General features: G+C 45.7%; 2 protein-coding genes across 7 annotated transcripts in view; one reads left to right on the forward strand and one right to left on the reverse strand.

The window, feature by feature from the left end:
• Nucleotides 1-9,150, forward strand: part of GGT5 (gamma-glutamyltransferase 5) — a 41,288-nt gene extending 32,138 nt beyond the window's left edge. Inside the window, exons 6-12 of the mRNA XM_044989607.1 lie at nt 1,204-1,350; nt 1,830-1,966; nt 2,957-3,147; nt 4,386-4,483; nt 5,623-5,735; nt 7,392-7,502; nt 7,774-9,150. Coding sequence (XP_044845542.1) covers nt 1,204-1,350; nt 1,830-1,966; nt 2,957-3,147; nt 4,386-4,483; nt 5,623-5,735; nt 7,392-7,502; nt 7,774-7,920 — 944 coding nt within the window. The 3' untranslated portion in view covers nt 7,921-9,150. The remainder of the gene's footprint in view (nt 1-1,203; nt 1,351-1,829; nt 1,967-2,956; nt 3,148-4,385; nt 4,484-5,622; nt 5,736-7,391; nt 7,503-7,773) is intronic.
• Nucleotides 9,151-13,151: 4,001 nt separating this feature from the next.
• The window catches only part of GGT1 (gamma-glutamyltransferase 1), a 58,223-nt gene continuing 49,881 nt past the window's right edge, over nt 13,152-21,493 (reverse strand). For 5 of the 6 annotated variants that reach the window (XM_044989606.1, XM_044989601.1, XM_044989605.1 and 2 more), the window contains 3 exons: nt 20,575-20,688; nt 16,125-16,267; nt 15,902-16,039 (listed from right to left, as the gene is read on the reverse strand). In XM_044989606.1, coding sequence (XP_044845541.1) covers nt 16,033-16,039; nt 16,125-16,267; nt 20,575-20,688 — 264 coding nt within the window. In that variant the 3' untranslated portion in view covers nt 15,902-16,032. Of the gene's footprint in view, nt 16,040-16,124; nt 16,268-20,574; nt 20,689-21,493 lie in introns of all 6 variants that reach the window. The other variant, XM_044989602.1, reaches the window with a different exon arrangement.

Below are 21,493 nucleotides of genomic sequence, written 5' to 3' on the forward strand. Positions count from 1 at the left end.
TGGAAGATCATACTCAAAGCGAAGTTATCAGTGGTTCACTGTCAAACTGGGTGGGCACATAGCTAGTGGGGTCTCGCAGGGGGTCAGTCTTGGCTCCAGTGCTATTCAATATTTTCATTAATGACTTGGATAATGGAGTGGAGAGTATGCTTATACCTTTTGGCAATGACATCAAACTGAGGGTGCAAGTACTTTGGAGGACAGGATTAGATTTCAGAAGGACTTTGTCAAACTGGAAAATTAGTCTGAAATCAACAGGATGAAATTCAATAAAGATAAGTGCAAAGAACTCCGTTTGTGGCCCCAAAAATTGAGGCACTCAAAGTCACTAGTCACCTTTTAAAAAAAATCGGCATCATGACAAGTACTGGTGAAAATGCTAGGCCTGATATTTCCTGGTGCTACTCAGCTGACTGTGGAATTACACCATGCCGGGATTTGAGCCCTGATGCCTAGGGATTATACACAATAGGGTTTTCAGCTAAGAAAATAGGTCTATGATCAGGAAAGCTGTAGCCTTGACTTTAATACAGCTGAGGGTTCATTTATCAAAGGAAGGAAAGAGCAGAACTTGCAGATATTTTACCTCATGAGGAAACTGACCCTGCCCACATATTTGGCTGCTGATGTGAGATAAGGAGTAAGAGGATGAGTCTCCTGTTTGACTTGGTATAGACTCCCAACTGGTTGCTGCACTTTATTCATGTCTTGTTGACTCACTGAGTGCAGAAAATGCAGTCACTGGATAATATTTTTCCTTTTTTGTTCCTAGTCTGAGAGCTCCCATCCTGCTCTTCACTCCAGGTTCACCTTGTCCATCGTTAGGGGAATGACAGCAGTATTGTTCAGTGGGGCAGCCAGCGGGTGGAGGTCCAACAGTAGGGTACCTTATGCCATTTCCCTTTCCACGGGGGCAGATGTGACCTGGCTCAGCCCCAGGAGTGGAGCCTGAAACCCAGCCTCTGCTCTGTCATTCAGCCAGGGTCACTGTGCAGTTGTTTCACCAGCTGTATCAGTTTTTTGCTGTCCTTGGGTTTGACACACAAAAGAGGAAGGGCAAAAGATAGGTGGGGGGATGCTGGGGCTGGTTGTAATTAGTATTCATCAGGCTTGCAGGGGCTCTGGCTCTCTCTGCCTATGGCAGGTACCCATAGAATAAGCTATCACTCCAATGGCACGTGCTTCTCTTGTTTTCTCTTGAAGACGGCAGTCTGATGCTGAGTGACCTCAAGAATTTCCAGGCAAAAGTGATGACACCCCTGAATATTTCTCTGGGTGGATACACAATGTATTCCCCTCCACCACCAGCTGGGGGTGCTGTTCTTCTCTTCATTCTCAACATACTGAAAGGTAATCTGTGAAATGAGAGGCAGATTTCTGTATCGTGTGCCATCAATATGCACAGGAAGGGTACTGGCAGTGACAGTGGGTGGAAGGGTAGGATGAGATCAGAAACAGCAATGTAATAATACTACTTGGCCCTTATCTTCAAAGCATGTTACAAATCTGAACCAACTAATCCTCCAACCATCCTTGTGAGGTAGGGAAGCATCATTATCCCCATTATACAGCTAGGGGAACAGAGGCAGAGAGGTTAAATGACTTTCCCAAGGTCACAAAGAGAATTGGTTCCAGAGCTGGAATTAGAACTTTGGTGTTCCTGGCTCCCAGCCCATGCTCAGTCTGCGGGATCAAGTCTCTCAGATGGGAAGAAATGGATTAAGAATAGGGATGGGACAGAAAGAGTAGATAGGATTAGGACTCATGATATAATGCAGCTGGCTGTCTTCCTTACTCCATTAATCCCTTTGGTTTACCCTGCACCAAAGAGTTTAAATTCACGCCAGAGTCGCTGGAGCCGGCCAGTAGGAAGAGTGAGACCTACCATCGTATTGCAGAGGCACTGAAGTTTGGCAATGGGCAAAAGCCAAAACTGGATGACCCACAGTTCTCTGGCATACAGCAGGTGAGCCGGCACAGCACCAGGAGGCAGTCAGAAATGCTATTGCAGATCTCAGACTGTCCCTGTGGCACAAGCAGTGGGGAAAGGGAAGAAATGGAAATCAATCTGCTATTAATTGTCCATGTATTTTAAAGGCCAGTCAATGTTTCCTTGCTAATAAGATTCAAATACCCCAACCCCATAAAGTTTCACTGCTCACTGGTCCAGTGCATCTCCATCTCAATGGAACTCTTACTTGTAAGCCGAATATGTGCAAACTTGGGCTTCCTGTCCTGACTGTCCATTGGATAGTTGATAGGAAACACTGTCATGGAGACAGCTGTTAATTTGGGGCCCCTTCCTTCTCTCCTGCCTTCTCTATAGTTTTGATGCAGGGCTGCTGTTTCTGTTTTGAAACCTCTTTGTCATAAACTCATATGCTTTACACTCCCTATGATAAACCTTCCAAACAACCTGCCAAGTCCCCTTAAGGTTCATTAGAACACTGCACTGCAACGTTAAATGGTACTTCTCTCATGCTTACTCATGCTGAGTAGGAATTTACTCTGTGTAGTTCTGTTGCAATGGGGAAGAAGTAAAATCAGTGGGACAACTGGTGGAGGACAGTACTGCTCAGCTTGGCTGAGGGTGGCAGAATTGGGCCCTGTGTTCTCAGACAGTCTCAATGTCAGTGTGTTGATTGTTTCATTTCAATGGCTTTGCTCACCTGATCAGTTAAAGCAGGAAAGAGGATCTGGATTACAGGCATCATCCATTGCTGTTTGCCAGAGTGTTGTCTTGTTCAGGAGTTGGTTATTAAGCACTGATAGCTCTGCTTCGTGTTGTTTGAGGAGGTGGGTGGTGGGGAACAGTTGGGCAACAGATGCTTGAGTGGTGATGTAGATTCTCTGAATTCCATCACCTTGAGTTAAACCCCGTGACCACCTCCTCAGCCTGCAGCAGCATCCCTGTGCTCTGGAAGGCTCATCTCACTGCCCTTGGCCTTATTCCTAGGTGATTATTCAGGAACTGTTGTCCAACTCCTTTGCTGAACTTGTCAGGAAGCGTATAGATGACAGAGGTGACCATCCAGGCAGTTTTTACAATCTCTCACAGCCAAGCAACATAGGCTACGGCACCTCCCACGTCTCCGTCCTCGCTGAAGATGGCAGTGCTGTGTCTGTCACCAGCACTATCAACCAGCCGTAAGTGACCAGAGCCTGGTGATTTGGTCAACCAGAGGGAGTGTGACTGGGACTCTGCTGAGTAGGTTTGTGGGGCTCCTGGAGCATCCGAGTGTGGGTAGTGCCACCTGAACCATGGCCGCTTCCCATCTTGTGACTCTCTGGAAATGGCTTCAGTCTCAGGTCTCCCGTCTCTCCCCTACCTTCACTCTTTCGCAGGTTGCCGCTCGGTGGGGGGGGGAAGGAGGGAGGGGTTGCTGTACTCATAGGGTGGGGACCAGATGGCCTGGGTCTGTACTGAAACTGACACACAATCCTACTGTCCAGTATAACAAACTGGCACAGCCAGTTACCCGGCTCCCAGGCTGGTTATGAACAATACAACAGCCTGTGTTACAGTTTCCCAGAAATCGGCAAGTCAGGGGCAGGGCTGTAGCTACCCACAGGACAGCCGTACTCTGAGCTTCCCTACGCTGTCTCAACCAGTCATCTGAGTTTGGTTGTTCCCAGCTGGAGCAGCGAACCTGCCCCCTGCTATCAAGGGTCATAGCCCCAAGCCACCTCACTGCCACGCCCACTCAGGAGTCAGACAGGACAAACAACTTGCTCAGGAGTTTTTGCTACTGAGCCACCTACTGAGAGGTGCCCTAGAAAGTGGCAGCCAGCAACTCTTTTACAAGCACCTGGACTCAGCTGACTTAGGAAGTAGAAGTGGCTCAGTTTTGTCTCCTGCAGGGCCGCCCGGGGGAGGGGGGGGGCAAGAGGGGCAATTTGCCCCAGGCCCCGCAGGGGCCCCCACAAGAATATAGTATTGCAACTTTTTTTTATGGAAGGGGCCCCCCCGAAATTGCTTTGCCCCAGGCCCACTGAATCCTCTGGGCGGCCCTGGTCGCCCGTTCAGTGATGGCTGTGGCCCAGCACAAGGGTATAGTATTTACTCTGATTTCAAAACTTAGCCATACAAAAGGTAAAACTCTCTTGTCTCTTCTTACAGATAGTGGACTCAGCAACCCACACAGCCTGTGGCCACACAACAGTAAATATAAAGGTACCCCAGCCTTAAGGCACTGGCACCTCTGCGCTGAATATGGGCTTAGCAGAGTCTTCCATGGGCTCCTGTATATGGCAGTGCTAGGTTGGCATGGTGCAGCATGGCCAGTGGTAATTCCCAAAGGGTTCTCTGCTGTTCTGTCTGTCGGTGATCTTTGGCATAACAGTCCTGGACTACCACATCTCACATGTGCTTTCCCTCCACTCAGGTTTGGCTCAATGGTATATTCTCCAAGCACTGGGATCATTTTAAATAACGAGCTCGCTGACTTCTGCAAGAAGAAGCCAAGAAACAAGATCACTAGCGGTGAGAGCTGTTGCCTCCTATCTAAACAAAAGGCCAGAACGTGCCGTGAGCATCCACAAACCTTTGGATGTGCTCCCAGAGCTTGAGCAGCCAACTCATAGCTCTGAGCCTGAAGTGCACCTTGGGAAATGATCTCCAGCAAGACATTCCAAGGGGCAGAGGTTACTTTTCCTCCCTGGTCCCTTTCTGACCAGAACTAGATGTGAGTTTGTTCTGAATTAGTGCAGTACCTGTAAAGTCCGTAAAACTCTTTCATTCATTTTCTGGGCAGGGCATACAAAGCAAAGGCAAAATGCTGAGAAGCTGAACTCAGAAAAGTAACTACAATCCATATAAGGATAAATGCTGCATTGCTGACTCTCGGCTCCCAGTGACTTCACAATTCTCAGATTGTGGGAAAATAATAATCCCCACAAGACACACGCATCCACCAAGAATTTAAATAGTTTTATTATAGTGCTGGAGGTGTATTTATAGCTGTACAACCCTATAGGTCTCTATGAAGTGCTCGAGCCTGTAGGGTTACCAGATAGCAACTATGATAAAATGGGATGGTGGGGGGGGGGGGGGGGAATAGGCACCTATATAAGAAAAAGTCCCAAAAAATGGGACTGTCCCTTTAAAAATAGGACATCTGGTCATCCTAAGCATGGGGCTATTGGCACATTGTTTTCCATGTTGGCAGATAAGTTTCACCCCAAGGAATTCTTCCATGGCTCAGCTATGCCAAAGGTTGACAGAACAGTGACTATAGCCCTACTGCGAATACTGGTGTGCCCAGGTTGTGCCTATCACTGGTATCTAGTTCCAGCAGTCCCCAAAGAAGTTTGAGGCTGCAGCACACTACAGAACTAAGCAGGGCTGTGAGAGCATCTTCATAGTTACAGGCCTCCTCTAGTGCAGGTTGGGCTTCCAAGGAGTTGCCTCTGGCCAAGGGAGATAAAAACAAAGTGTCCCCCCCAGGTTGCTTTCCCCAAGACTTGTATTTCTGGAACAACTGATGGAAAGTTGAATTGCCGAGGGGAACGGGCGAGGTTCAGTGTGGGACAGGGAGGCGCCAAACAGAGATTTGCCATGAACAAAGTTTGTTTTTTCCCTATGGCCAGATGGGCCAATAACTCATTCTCCATCTTCTCTAGGAGAGAGACCCCCCTCTGCCATGGCTCCTTCCATTCTCGTCTCCAAAGATGATAACTCCAAGCTGGTGATTGGAGGCTCAGGAGGGGACCTGATTATCAGCTCCATTGCCTTGGTGAGCGAGTGACCGCGTGGCATGGGATGAAGCACTAAAGTTACTGCTCTTCATTTGAGTTTCCTCCTACTAAACGCATGAAATGTTCATAAACCTACCTGCAGGGCAGAGGGGGCCGCAGCTCCTTTTGTCGGTGCTGTTAAGACTGTTTGAGGGTGCTACAGGCCCACCAGCCTTTGTGACTACACTGGACACTAGCCCAAGTGGGTTTTAACATCACCATGAACTGGAGTTTCCTTCACTTTATGGCAGCTGTGTCATTGCCCCACAGGCATGGCTTAGACTTTCTTGCTAAAAGCAAGAGATGATGTGTCTACTGGAGGTAGAGGGGATGAAATGGGAGCTTATTAAAACTGGTATTGCTGGTACCATCTCCCAGACCAGATAGGGAATGTTCCCGTCATCCTGCACACTCCGTGTCCTCTTCCACAAACCTGATGCGATTGCTAGTCCTGTCCTTAAAAACTCCTCTCATTAGAGGTTGTGGGGTGGGAAAAATAACTTCCTCTCCATAGAGGTTGGGGCCAAAGTGTCCCCAGGTTGCTTTCCAGGTGGGGTAAGGGATTTCATAGTCACTCTCTGGCCAGCTCGAGAGGCAAATCTCCCCTTCACTGTTAGAACCATCATCTCTGGATGCTGAGTCGCATTCATTCTCGCTTCCTTCTTTTGCTAGTTTAGGCCTCTCACTGACAGGAAACCAAGGCAGTCACTGTAGGCCAAGGTGTTGACTCAGCCTTGAATGACCGCAGCTAGGGATGGGCAAGACCAGCCTTCTAGTCCATCTCCTGTTCCCTAGGGCCTGTTGTTCTAGGGTGGAGTCTGTTTTTAGAGGAGGCTAAATGAACCCCTGGCTGCCAGCAACAGAAAGACTCATCCCAGAAGCTTGTTAAAGCTCTAGATATTGTTCTTAACAGTTTCATAACATCTGGGCTGATGTTCAAATGAGGCAAGGGTGAATCACGACAGATTCCGACTCTGTCCCTTTCATTTGGACCAGTGAGTGCTGTGGAGTCCTGTGGGGGTGGAGGGAAAATATGTGTGTGTTTGTTCCTCTCCTGCCACCTATTTCAAGGGTAGTATTGGTCTGTTGAAGGAAGCTGTGTCTAGCCCTCCTTGGCCCATGGAGCAACAGGGTGTGGAGAATAATCTGCTCTCCCTTGGTATAGTGCACAGCACCTTTATGGCCAGTTGTCTATGTGAGATATGGGCACATAGCAAAAAACTATTGTATCCACCCTGTAGGTGTTTTCATGGGGGGTCAGGATTGTAGTCTGGCTCTGTGAGCGGGTTATAGAGTTTCCTGGAGGAACCAACATCACTGGAGGGTAATTAATGCAAATCCCTAGGTAGGCAGCAAGTCTGGAGAAGACTCGCTCTGTGGTGGAAACTGCATATACTAGTTTGACCAGGATCAAGAGGTCTGATGAACTAAAGCTGTCACAGGTGCCCACCCAGACCTAGGGAGAGCAGACACTCTCACTTGATCCTAGCTATAACTGGTGTAAATCAGTAACTTCTAGCGTTATGTCAGACTTACATTGCCATACAAGCAGGATATAGCCCAAAGACTTCAAAGGTTTGCACCAGTGTAAATGAGAATTTGACCCAGTTTCTCACCCTTCACCTTCATTAACTGCTGAGTTTGTTCCACTGCAGGCAATCATGAACAAACTCTGGTTTGGCTATGACCTGGAGCATGCCATCTCGCTGCCAGTTCTCCATGCTTCCATGAACAACTCCATCCAGTTCGAGCCAGGCTTTGATGAGGTGAGCAGCTTCCGTTGGCTCTCCCTGCACGTGTTGCTTCTCCTTTGTCTGGGTTACAAATATAACTGGCAGGCAGATGAGTGCTCCTTGTCTGTCACCACACCGAATGCTAGGAGGGTCCCACTTCCAGCTGATGCCCCTTTTATTTGAACCCAGTCTCCGGACCAGCTGCTCAACATGTTTCCGGCCCCTGGGAGAATAAGGCCAGATGCAACACACAACAGAGGCCCCGGTGAGACTTACTTCATTTTTTCTGCTCCTTCCTTTTCAGGCTGTTAAGAGGGAACTGCTGCGCAGAGGACACCATGAACAGAAACTCACCATGTTCCTGAATGTTGTGCAGGGGATTTCAAAGGAAGGAAGATGCATCTTTGCTTATTCTGATCGAAGGAAGCTGGGGAAGTCATCTGGGTATTAAGAACAAGTGCTGTAGCAAACATTTTATTGTAGCCAAAAAGAGTATGAAATAACTGGGTCCAGCTATCCTGGAAGCACCCCTGACATCTCCTGTACCAGTCGGACTTCTTGAAGCCACCTAGCAGAGAGTGTGGGTGAGACTCATAGTAACAACTGACCCTCCAATATATGGAAAGCTACATTCAAGCTGTTACAGGCACTAGTCAGCCAGTCTTGGCTAGAATCATACCCTCCATTTATTATATCTGCTAGCTGGGTCCAGAGGACAAAGGACCAGCACTTGTGTGATATATAGAAATATATTTTGTGAACAGAGCAGCTAGTAACCAAGCAGAATTTGGAAAGGGGAACCAGGCCCAGTGCCAATGGGAGCTGCCCTCAGGGACCTGACTCTATCTTCCCTAGAGTCTGAAGATCCTCAGATAGGAGTGGGGGTGGTTTCTTTCTGGCTTTGGAAACCCCCCCACATGTGAATGTGCTTTCTGGCCACACCATTCATGTGAAATAGGAATCTATGACAGACTTCTTTCTTTGCTCAGGTGTATTTCAGCACCACCAAGTTGCACAGCAGAGCTGCAAGATACAGCTTTGCATGGACACACGATAAGGGAGTGACTCTAACAACATTTTGTCTAGCCCTTGCCTGTCCCATGGGTATCATTTGACATTAGCATTAGCACAAACCTGTCTATATACTACAGTGTCTGTTGCCATAGTCAGCTACTATAGGAACGAGGGCCACCTCTGTAGCAGCACTGAAGGTTTCTTAGACACTGCCTAAGAGAGAGTCTCTACAAACGAGCGGTGCAAAGTGTGACTGTGCATTCGTGTGGATAATGTGAATTCTTTTCTCCTTTGGAAGGAACTGATGATGTATTATTACAGATAATCTTCCAGTCTTACACCTCTCCCCTGGGGGCGGGGAGCCCTAAGCCGTCGCCAAATTTCCTTGCTCATCCTTATCTAGATGTGAGCCATAGTGAAGCTGAAGACAGGCCCCTGGATGAGCTGAAGTGAGGATGCACAAGAAAAGGAAATGAATATTTCTTCAAAACAGGAGTGAAATGGGTTCTGGGAGGATCCTTTAAAATAAGGGTGCAGGTAAGAGTAGCCATATAAATAAGAAGAAAACAAAGAAAGAGGAAGTGGGACCGCTAAACACTGAGGATGGAGTGGAGATTAAGGATAATTTAGGCATGGCCCAATATCTAAACAAATACTTTGCCTCAGTTTTTAATGAGGAGCTTAGGGATAATGGCAGGATGACAAATGGGAATGAGGATATGAAGGTAGATATTACCACATCCGAGGTAGAAGCCAAACTCGAACAGCTTAATCAGACTAAATAGGGGGGGCTCAGATAATCTTCATCCAAGAATATTAAAGGAACTGGCACATGAAATTGCAAGCCCATTAGCAAGAATTTTTAATGAATCTGTAAACTCAGGGGTTGTACCGTATGACTGGAGAATTGCTAACATAGTTCCTGTGTTTAAGAAAGGAAAAAAAAGTGATCCGGGTAACTACAGGCCTGTTAGTTTGACATCTGTAGTATGCAAGGTCTTAGAAAATATTTGAAGGAGAAAGTAGTTAAGGACATTAAGGTCAATGGTAATTGGGACAAAATACAACATGGTTTTACAAAAGGTAGATCATGCGAAACCAACCTGATCTCCTTCTTTGAGAAGGTAACAGATTTTTTAGACAAAGGAAACACAGTGGATCTAATTTACCTTGAGTTCAGTAAGGCGTTTGATATGGGTCCACATGGGAAATTATTAGTTAAATTGGAAAAGATGGGGATCAATATGAAAATTGAAAGGTGGATAAGGAACTGGTTAAAGGGGAGACTACAACGGGTCATACTGAAAGGTGAATTGTCAGGCTGGAAGGAGGTTACTAGTGGAGTTCCTCAGGGTGGGACCAATCTTATTTAATCTTTTTATTACTGACCTTGGCACAAAAAGTGGGAATGTGCTAATAAAGTTTGCGGCTGACACAAAGCTGGGAGGTATTGCCAATACAGAGAGGGACCGGGATATCCTACAGGAAGATCTGGATGACCTTGTAAACTGGAGTAATAGTAATAGGATGAAATTTAATAGTGAAAAGTGCAAGGTCATGCATTTAGGGATTAATAACAAGAATTTTTGTTATAAACTGGGAACGCATCACTTGGAAGTAACAAAGGAGGAGAAGGACCTTGGAGTACTGGTTGATCACAGGATGACTATGAGCCGTCAATGTGATATGGCCGTGAAAAAAGCTACTATGGTCTTGGGATGCGTCAGGCGAGGTATTTCCAGTAGAGATAAGACGGTGTTAGTACCGTTATACAAGACAGCCCTCATCTGGAATAGTGTGTGCAGTTCTGGTCTCCCATGTTTAAGAAGGATGAATTCAAACTGGAACAGGTACAGAAAAGGGCTACTAGGATGATCCGAGGAATAGAAAACCTGTCTTATGAAAGGAGACTCAAAGAGCTTGGCTTGTTTAGCCTAACCAAAAGAAAGCTTGAGGGGAAATACGATTGCTTTCTCTAAATATATCAGAGGGATAAATACCTGGGAGGTATTTAAGCTCAGTACCAATGTGGACACAAGAACAAATGGATATAAACTGGCCATCAGGAAGTTTAGACTTGAAATTAGACAAAGGTTTCTAACCATCCGAGGAGTGAAGGTCTGGAATAGCCTTCCAAAGGGAGCAGTGGAGGCAAAAGACATCTCTGGCTTCAAGACTCAGCTTGATAAGTTTATGAAAGGGATGGTATGAGGGGATATCCTAATTTTGGCAATTAATTGATCTTTGACTATTAGCGGTAAATATGCCCAATGGCCTGTGATGGCATGTTAGATGGGATGGGATCTGAGTTACTACAGAGAATTCTTTCCTGGGTGTCTGGCTGGTGAGTCTTGCCCACATGTGCAGGGTTTAGCTGATGGCCATATTGGGGGGGGTCAGGAAGGAATTTTCCTCCAGGGCATATTGGCAGAGGCCCTGGGGGGTTTTCACCTTCTTTTGCAGCATGGGACACGGGTCACTTGCTGGAGGATTCTCTGCACCTTGAAGTCTTTAAACCACACGTTGAGGACTTCAATAGCTCAGCCATAAGTCAGCGGTTTGTTACAGGAGTGGGTGGGTGAGATTCTGTGGCCTGCATTGTTCAGGTGGTCAGACTAGAAGATCATAATGGTCCCTTCTGACCTTAAAGTCTATGAGTCTAAGAGTAGCATAGTCAGGATTTCTATTACATCTTCACAAATACACAATGAACCTTTCCTAACTGGAGCTGTTACTGCACCCACCAACGCAATGAGCCATGATGCAGACTGGTGCTGTGCATTCTGTGACTATTTTACGCCTGTCCCCTCAGGAAGAATTGTGCTCCACAAAAATGAGTTGCCCCTGATTAACTACCACAAGTGACCTACGTTTTTCAGAGAATTTAAGGAGAGGAGTGTAGGAACATGCCAAAGAACAGTCATAGCTAATATGCCTGTAGGAGGGGAGCGGACTAGTGCTTGTTAAATCACAGACATGCACGGCCTGGGGGTTATATATGCCTCATCCCTGCCATAAGTATGATTGGGCATGCAGTCACATTGTTTATATTTGTACACTGATAGTTTTAAAGGGCTTTAGAAAAATTCATAGGACCAAAGATTCAGCATGCCGCTATAAATTCACCTGTGTACAGGAACCTTTGTTTGCATGCAGGAATTAAGATTATTATACGCTGTTAAAGCCGTGCATATAACGAATTTATATTGGCTTTTTTTTTTGTGTGCGTTAATAGATTCCCTAATCGGCTAACCCATTTTATGGAGAAAAGCAAACAGTTGCATTCATGTCAGACCTTAGTCTTTTTACACCAGTCTCATTATCCCCCCACCACTGTTTTTAAACTCATGCTTAAAATGTCTCCACAAACCCTTCTGACTGTTAGCTTTTGGTCCCCAATGGCTGCGTACATGCCTTTAAAAAAATCCTGTATCTCATGAAACCAGATTGCTGGATGCCTGCTTTTTCTACTCATAAGCCCCTATCATGTAAATAAAATGCTAGCCACTTTGAAACCTATTAACTCGGAGAAACAAAAGTCAGCCTTTATATGCATTTCAATGCTGTTGAAAATGAAACTTGCTACAAAGAGCGAGCTGTTTTCCTTCAGTAATTGTACGCCAAGAAACTCTCTTTATTGCATCAACTTCCATGAGAAGCTACGGCTGCATCATAGTGGTGGCTCATACAGACGTATGGTTGCACTAGAACCATGATGTTTTGTCTGGAAAAGTATCAGAGGGGTAGCCGTGTTAGTCTGGCTCTGTAAACAGCAACAGAGTCCTGCGGCACCTTATAGAGTAACAGATGTATTGGAGCATAAGCTGATGAAGTGGGTATTCACCCACAAAAGCTTATGCTCCAATACATCTGTTACTCTATAAGGTGCCACAGGACGCTTTGCTGCTGTCTGGAAAACAAATTTATTACTTTACGTACTAGTCAATGAGTAAGACCATGTGTTTTCCTGAAGCAGGGCTTGCGGTTTAAAGTGCTTGCCTGAACAAGTATTAAATGTAAGTGTGGCAGAATGGTACAGGATAAAAGAATGTTGCTGCTTGGCTAGCATTCATTCTAGAGTATGTAGAATGAGAGGGGCCCTGCTTTTTCCTTAATTTCACCTACCTACTTGTTACAGGCTGGTGCTTGCAGTAGCTGTTTGTTGTGATTTAGCAGTCTTATGACCTGAGCTGCAGGTATACTGACCTCTCAACGGTGGTAGCACTGATGACTATAATTAGTTGCCACCCAAGAATTGTGGGTAATTACATAGGCCCAAAACAGTAAGTTCAAAAATGGACCCAACTCTTCAAGAGCAGGTCCACTGACCGTACGCTAGCACAACCATCATGTAGAACCATAAAACACTAGGCAGATAAACTGAACAGAAGTAGCACTAGAGCTGTCGTGACCTTTGGCTGGGTGAATGTTGCTTAGTGTGTATAAAGATGAGGACCTGGCTGGAAGTAGGCAGGAGCTATTGTTGCTACCATATTACACCTCAACCCTGATCTCAGCATCAATCAGGTCCAGCCCTGGGCTTCTCCGATGGTTGGCTCCCCCATGCCAATTGCTGCCAAGGGCAGGGGCCAGTTCTGTACACTGCCACCTTCCATGGACTTTACGTGACACTGTGAGAGGGGATATGCATCTATTTTCCAATGGAAATTTGTTTTACAAAGTTATATTTTTAATAAAGTACTTTTACAAATGGCTTGTAGATGCTGGGAATTTTTAGCCTGCAGCCCTACCTCCCCCACCCCAACCAATCAGTTCTTAGAGAATGGAACCAGCCGCGTAGTTTCCATTTCTCTGCCATCCCGAGTCATTCTGGCATTTCTTCCAGTAGCAGCAAGGCGTTCAAGGTGGTTTTGAACACCCACATGTTCTATTTCACCTCTGAAATAAGGGTGTCTTTGCCTGGACTGGGCTTTCATGCCTGGGGCCCTGGGCCCAGCATTATGCACTGAATTGTCGGGGGTCTGAATATTACCGCAGTGATTGTGAAATAGCAACAGCCTAACTAGTGCTAAGGAGCTTATGAGGCTCCTTTACTTAAAGTGATATGAGACAACTGGTGTCATTATAAAGATTGGGAGAAGCTAAAGCAGTCGTTTTAAAATGGTTTGCTCTGGTGCTTTCCAAAATAGTACCCAAGTTCTACTTAATTTCCTCTACTGGGACTTTCACTCATAACATTTCAGTGCACGTTTATGGAATTATTTATTTTTTTTAAACATAATCAGTGCAAATCAGTTCAAATCTTTGAAGGCCATACTTTGACTCTTGTTTGTCAGCTAGAAAATAAGTCATAGTGAGGTTTCTGTACCATCAAAGCAACACACTGATAGCTAAACCTTGACTTACTGTGGAAAAAGTTTGAGAATCTTGCCCTGTTGCAGAAAGACCTATATAGAATGGGACAGGAAATGAGTTCAACTAATATTTTTCATGAATAAAAAAGGAGTTTGAAAAAGGAAGTTTTCATCCCAAAACACTTAAGAAATTAAATTTTGGTAACTGCAAAATCTGAGCATTTGCAAAGACAAACATTTGTTTTCATCAGAAATTCTCGGAGGAAAAAGTCAGTTCCTGACCCGCTCCACACCTACAGGATTTAGGAACACAATTGCCACTGACTGTAGGAACTGTGCTCCTAAATCCTTTGGGGTATACTTTCTGAATAACCTGGCATTCATTTCGTTATTAGTATTGTGGATTTTTTTTTGGCTTGTTTTAAAATACAAGTGAGCAAATGCTTGCGCTTGCTCTTTAGAGGGCTACTTCAGGTTAACATTCATTTTCAATGAAGACTTGTTTGTATTATTAATGCCACTGAATAGATTTTTAAAATCCTGTTTAGACCAGTTATATTTTAGTTCTTGGATTTCACCCAACTCCAGTGGACAATGGCGAGAGTAGCAGGCTGACAGTTTGTTTGTGCCCATCCTATAAGGTACCAAGGGCTTCTGAAAGCTACTGACCAGCCTCACCTCCGGTGGGAAGACTTCAGGAGGCAGCGAGGGGGCTCAGGCCTTATTTACCCACCTTGCATCTCAAATCCAAATGAATGACCCCTAGCTCTGAAGGTGGCAAATAGTCTTATTTCTGTTAGAAAGATGGCTAAAGTCACAAGCAACTCAAAAGTTTAAGGGACACACAGTTAGCTGAAACCACAGCTTCACACTCATCTAAGGACACAACTTCTGCAATATTCAAGTCTTTGGGGTAAGCTGCAGATAAGAAAGAAAAATCCACGTATTCAACTGCATCAAATTTGGAGTTGAAGGATGGGCACCCTGCACCCCCCACCCCTTATAGAAAGATCTTTTTTCAGCTGCTAGACACCATATCACAGTGATATAACCAAACCGACCCCTCAGAAGTTGTGCTTGGTACCTGAAAGACAAGATACCTTGCTGCCCGGGCTGTCAGTGGTTTACACCATGCTATTCGGCTTTAAATGCTTCCTTCCTTTTACCTTTGGACTCTAGGAATTTGCATGCTGTCAGAAGGGATAATAGTGAGAGACAAATTGGAGACGCCTGGGGTGAGGGGAGAAGGGAAGACACATCATGGATAAGGGAGCCTTGTCCCTATTTTCTGGGACCTGAAGGAGTTGCACCAAGGAGCCAAATTGCTGCAGTGCCTCAGTCATACGGAGCCTTCCGATTCCTTGTGGACAAGTGCACTGTACAGGTGAAAGCAGGGATGTTTACCTCCTGTCATTCTTTTTCAGCATAAATTAAACAGGTAGCCTCTGTCTTCCCTTGCCAGCTTTTGAACAGAGGTAAAAAAACAAACAAAAAGACATTGGCACCATCACTTCTTCAGCTACCCCGTCATCCCTCATAAACTCCTGAAATGAGAAGCAAGACCATAAAAAATAATGGGTGAGGTTGTGGGAAAGGGTTATCCCAATCCCTCTTCAGCCTGTGGCTCAGGTGTGCTGCCTTACAGTGTAGCGTTGCCAGCACCTTCCATCCCGTTCACAGTCCAGCATTCGTTTCTCATGGGAATGCGTCACTTCTAGAGGACAGACCAGGACAGCCACTGGCTGGGTAAAGCTGAAAAATAAAGGAACACTTTCTGCAGCTGGGCTTTGGACCTTCCAACAGCTGTGCACTCAGTCCCTGGTGAGCAGGAGGAGGGAGCAGACCCTTTAGGTAGGTGCTGGATATTCTGGGAGATTTGTGCTTTTCCTTAGCACACTGATCTGTTGTAAGGCACTTTTCAGTAATGACCCTCGAGAACATCTGTCCAGGTCCATTAGCAGAACCACAGGCAAATTCATTCTTTCCTGTGACAGTCCCTGAGTTGCAGTGCTCAAGTATTCCCTCCCCCCCTTCCCCAAATGTAAGCTGGTCACTAGATCTGCAAAGAAGCAGGCTGTCAGAGCAGCTTGAGCGACTTCAGTAGCCTGCTGGGAAGCCACCTTTCCGGGAATCAGACACAGCAGCCCAGCCATCGGCAGTCCATAGAATGGCCTGGACGACAGCGCTACTGTTAGTCCGCTTGATATCGTGTTTCCGCTTCTTTAGTTCCACTTCTATGCCCTGGAATGCAGAGAGAAGGGGTAAACACACAACAGGAGAGGCACCAAAGAATGCACACAGCGATTACACAGTACATGCAATGTACCTCACTTGCAACACACAAGTATACTGGACTGCTGAGCTGCCCCTCTGCTGCTGGTAGCTCCACGCAGAAACCTGGTCCACCATCTCCACCCTCCCACTCCTCCAGCCAGCTACCTCCTCTCTCTGGCTTTCCAAGGGGTTTTGCTACAAAGTGACAGAAGGAAATTCTTGATTTAATCCTAAATGTTGCACTGGGTCTGGTTCAAGCGGTGAATATAGCTGAACCACTTGGTAATAAGCAACCATCATATAATTAAATGCAACATCCCTGTGGGGGTGGTGGGACACCAAATAAGCCCACCACGGTGGCATTTAATTTAAAAATGGGGAACTACACAAAAAAGAGGCAGCTCATTAAACAGAAATTAAAAGGTACATTCCCAAAAGTGAAATGCCTGCAAGCTGCAGGGAAACTTAAAAAACACCATAATAGAGGCTTAAATTAAATGTATAACTCACATTAAAAAACATAGTAAGAGGCCAAAAAAGTGCCACCATGGCTAAACAAAGTAAAAGAAGCAGTTGGAGGCAAAAAGGCATCCTTTAATAATTGGAAGTTAAATCCCATTGAAGAAAATAGAAAAGGAGCATAAACTCTGGCAAGTCAAGGGTAAAAGTATAATTAGGCAGGCCAAAAAAGAATGTGAATTGCAACTAGCCAAACACTCAAAAAGTAACAGCAAAAGCAGGAAGCCTGCCAAACAATCAGTGGGGTCACTGGACGATCAAGGTGCTTAAGGAGCACAAGCCATTGGGGAGAAACTAATTGCATTTTTTGCATCAGTCTTCACTGTGGAGGACGTGAGGGAGATTCCCAAACCTGAGCCATTCTTTTTAGGTGACAGATCTGAGGAACTGTCCCAGATTGAGGGGTCATTAGAGGAGGTTTTGGAACAGATTGATAAACAGCAATAACAACTCACCGGGACCAGATGGTATTCACCCAAGAATTCTGACGGAACTCAAATGTGAAATTACAGAACTACTAAGTGTGGTTTGTAACCTCTCATTTACATCAGCTTTTGTACCGGATGACTGGAGGATAGCTCATGTGACACCAATTTATAAAAAAGGCTCCAGAAGCAATCCTGGCAATTACAGGCCAGTAAGTCTAACTTCAGTATTGGGCAAACTGGTTGAAACTATAGTAAAGAACAGAATTCTCAGACACATAGATGAACGTGATTTGCTGGGGAAGAGTCAACATGATTTTTTTTGTAAAGTGAAATCATGCCTCGCCAATCTAACTAGAATTCTTTGGGGGGGGGGGGGTCAACAAGCATGTGAACAAGGATGATCCAGTGGAGATGGTGTACTTCGAGTTTCAGAAAGCCTATGACAAGGTCCCTCACCAAAGGCTCTTAAGCAAAGTAAGCTGTCATGGGATAAGAGGGAAGGTCCTCTCATGGATCAGTAACTGGTTAAAAAGATAAGAAACAAAGGGTAGGAATAAATGATAAATTTTCAGAGCAGAGAGAAGTAAATAGTGGTGTCCTCCGGGGGTCTATACTGGGACTAATACTGTTCAACACATTCATAAATGATCTGGAAAAAGGAGTAAACAGTGAGTTGGCAAAATTTGCAGACGATTCAAAATTATTTAAGATAGTTAAGTCCAAAGCAGACTGCAAAGAGTTACAAAGGAATCTCACAAAACTGGGTGACTGGGCAACAAAATGGCAGATGACATTCAATGTGGAGAAAGGCAAAAGAATGCATATTGTATGAGCTTGGCAAAACCATGCGTGCAATTCAGTGGTGTGCTTTGTACAGAGAGGAAACATAAGCAGGAAGCATGATGGGCCACAAAAGCAGAACTGCAGTGGGTCTGGGGGTCTTTATAGATCCTGCCCAAACACGGCTGTGCTTTAGAGGTGGAATTCAGAATCCCAGATCCCAATTGCTCAGCTGAGCCCTTCTGGCTTTAAATAAAAGGGGCAAAACCTTAGGGCATTTGAAGTTAGTGTCTGAATTTTGCATTTCTCTGTATCTAGACCACACATACCTCCCTATCACTCTGCAGTGCCCAAACAGACCCAGCAACAGCCATTATCAGAGGAAGCAGAGCACTAGAGTGATAGATCTTGGAGTCATTGTGGATAGCTTTCCCAAAACATCTGCTCCATGTGCAGCTGCAGTCAAAAAAGCTAACAGAATATTAGGAAGCATTAGGAAAGGGATAGATAAGACAGAAAATATCATAATGCCTCTATAAAAATCCATGATACACCCACATCTTGAATACTCTGGTCAGATCTAGTTGCCCCATCTCAAAAAAGAAATATTAGACTTGGAAAAGGTACAGAGAAGGGCAACAAAAATGATGAGGGGTATGAAACAGCTTCTGTATGAAGAGATCAAAAAGATGGACTTTTCAGCTTGGAAAAGAGATGACTAAGTGGGGGATATGAGAGAGGTTGATAATATCTTGACTGGTGTGGAGAAAGTGAATAAAGTGTTATTTACTCCTTTAGATAATGCAAGAACTAGGGGTCATTAATAGGGAAATTAATGGGCTGCAGGTTAAAAAAGGAAGTACTCCTTCACACAACACACAGTCAACCTGTGGGACTCTCTGTTGTGAAGGCCAAAACTATAACAGGGCTCAAAAAAATAACTAGAGCAGTTAATGGATAGGTCTATCAATGGCCACTAGCCAGGACGGGCAGGGGTGCAACGCCATGCTCTGAGTGTCCCTAGCCTCTGTTTGCCAGAAGTTGGGAATGGACAGGGGATGGATCACTTGATGATTGCCTGTTCTGTTCATTCCCTCTGAAGCACTGGTCACTGTGGGAAGACAGGATACTGGGCTAGCTGGACCTTTGGTCTGACCCAGTAGGGCCATTTTATGTAAGTGAAACATTTTGAACACTACAGCACATCACGTCCATGCGTGAGCGCCTCATCCATGCCACTTCAAGTTTTGTAGGCAAACTGCCTCGCTCCAGTCAACTGACTAGCTTTGAGGTTGACAGGGCGTTTTTGTGGCTTTTAGAGGCCAGGGGCCATCCCCAAACTTGATAATGGCTATTTTAGTTGCTGCCATAACTACAGCAGAAGCCCCTTTAGCTCTCCACAGATAGAAAAGGGGTTTCTGGACACGGTGTTTCTAGTTTGATGAACAAAGCAGGTCTTGTCTGGGAAAAGCATGTTTTTAAATACACAAGGCCTGGATTCAGAGCAGCAGCCACGTTAGTCTGTATCAGCAAAAAGAACAGAAGTACTTGTTGCACCTTAGAGACTAACAAATTTATTTGAGCATAAGCTTTCGTGGGCTAGAGCCCACCTTCATCGGCTGCATGCAGTGGAAAATACAGTAGGAAGATATAGATATATACACAGAGTACATGAAACGAGAGTGATCAGTTAAGGTGAGCTTTTTACAAGGCCTGGAGTGTCTGCTAGAGTTAAGTATCAGAGGGGTAGCCGTGTTAGTCTGGATCTGTAAAAGCAGCAAAGAATCCTGTGGCACCTTATAGACTAACAGACGTTTTGCAGCATGAGCTTTCGTGGGTGAATACCCACTTCATCGGATGCAAGTAGTGGAAATTTCCAGATGCAAGTAGTGGAAATTTCCTGCCCGTCCTGGGCCCCTGGAAATTTCCACTACTTGCATCCGACGAAGTGGGTATTCACCCACGAAAGCTCATGCTGCAAAACGTCTGTTAGTCTATAAGGTGCCACAGGATTCTTTGCTGCTTCTGCTAGAGTTGTTCAGGAGCTCTGCAGAGAAAGTGCTGATCCACATCTGCCCGCAGGACATCTGGGAGGTTAGTGTATCAGAGAAGTGAGTCAGAGAAGCAGGTCTGCTGGCTTGAGTTGAGTGGTATCTGTCATTCTGAATCCCAGACTGAAGCAGGTTTTACCCCAGTGTAACAATGCATTGAGAGGACAGCAAAGGTCCCATGTAAAGATCTTCGGTGGAAGTTTTCTACGGATTTCCCAGGGTGATCTCAGCACTGAATGAATATCTCCTGGGCCATCCTTCAAGTGCCATAGAACGACTCAGCTTCATACCCAACTCTTCGGGATCACGAAGAGAGTGATACATTAAGAGACAAAGCCTGTTGAAATTCACTGGGTTTAAGTTGTTACAAACTTCATGCCTAGCCCAGGCTGAGTATTTTGAAAAGCTTTTGAGCAATGCAGGGCCAAGGACAGCATTAAATTAACCTGCAGGCAAATCCAAGGGCAGCTCTGTAGTATTGGCATTTCCGGCTTTGTTTGCAGCCAAAATTCCGAGTGCAAACCCACATGGATGGGCCCTTGAACTCCTTGTTGTGAACCAAGGCCAAAGCTTTGCCCAGCTTTAATTCTTAAGCTCATAAACAGTCAGACAAACATTACGCAATGGAACATAGGGAAAACATTCCCACAGTGCCTGCGGAGACCAGGATCATGTCTGACATCATACCCCCTGCCCCAATCCCTCCCACAGAAGACAAACAGACCTGCTCTACGTTCTGCTCCAGCTCCGTGACGTTGGGAAACAGCTGATCATGAACTCGAGGGTCTTCCACAGCCTGTGTCATATCGTACCCGAACCAGAGGGATTTGATGATTGTCTGGATGAAGCAGAAAGCCGCAGCATTAGTACATGACCTGCCCTTGGAGAACTCTGTCATTGGTGTCTCAAAATACTGCAGTGAAAGAGAGCCAGATTCCTCAGCATGTTAGGCGTTACCTGTACAATGCTGCCTCTAAAGCCGGCTGAACGGGACACAGGAGATCACCCCAGTATACAGGGCTGCTCAGGTGATTCAGAGCCACTACAGCCCCTTCTCCACCACTCCCTGCCTTGAAGCCAGCCTGGACAAAGCTCCCTTATGCCTGGCTCATCCCTGGCTGTTCTAACTGCCACTTAGGGCTACAGGCAGACACGTTAGAAGGCCTCTAGGCTCAAGGACCTCAATAGCTGACTTACGGCAACTATGGCACAACCTCCTCTTGCCTTGCACCAAGTGTCGCTCCCCCAGATTCCAGCTGCTAGCCCCACTGCTGTGCTTTGTATGAGCTTGGGAAAACCCTGTGTGCAATTCAGCGGTGTGCTTTGTACCGAGAGAAAACATAAGCAGGAAGCAGAACGGACCACAAAAGCAGAACTGCAGTGGGTCTGAGCGTCTTTATACACAGCTGTGCACTCGAGGTGGAATTCAGAATCCCAGATCCCAATTTGCTCAGCTGAGCCCTTCTGTCTCAAAATAAAAAGGGCAAAACCTTAGGGCATTCAAAGTTAGTGTCTGAATTTTGCACTACTCCGTATCTAGACCACACATACCGCCCTATCACTCTGCAGTGCCCAAAGAGGGACAGCAACAGCCATTATCAGAGGAAGCAGAGCACTAGAGTGGCAGCTACTTCCTGTGAAAA

This window comes from Mauremys mutica, chromosome 16, assembly GCF_020497125.1.
Source record: "Mauremys mutica isolate MM-2020 ecotype Southern chromosome 16, ASM2049712v1, whole genome shotgun sequence".
In the NCBI taxonomy this organism is placed as follows: Eukaryota; Metazoa; Chordata; order Testudines; family Geoemydidae; genus Mauremys; species Mauremys mutica.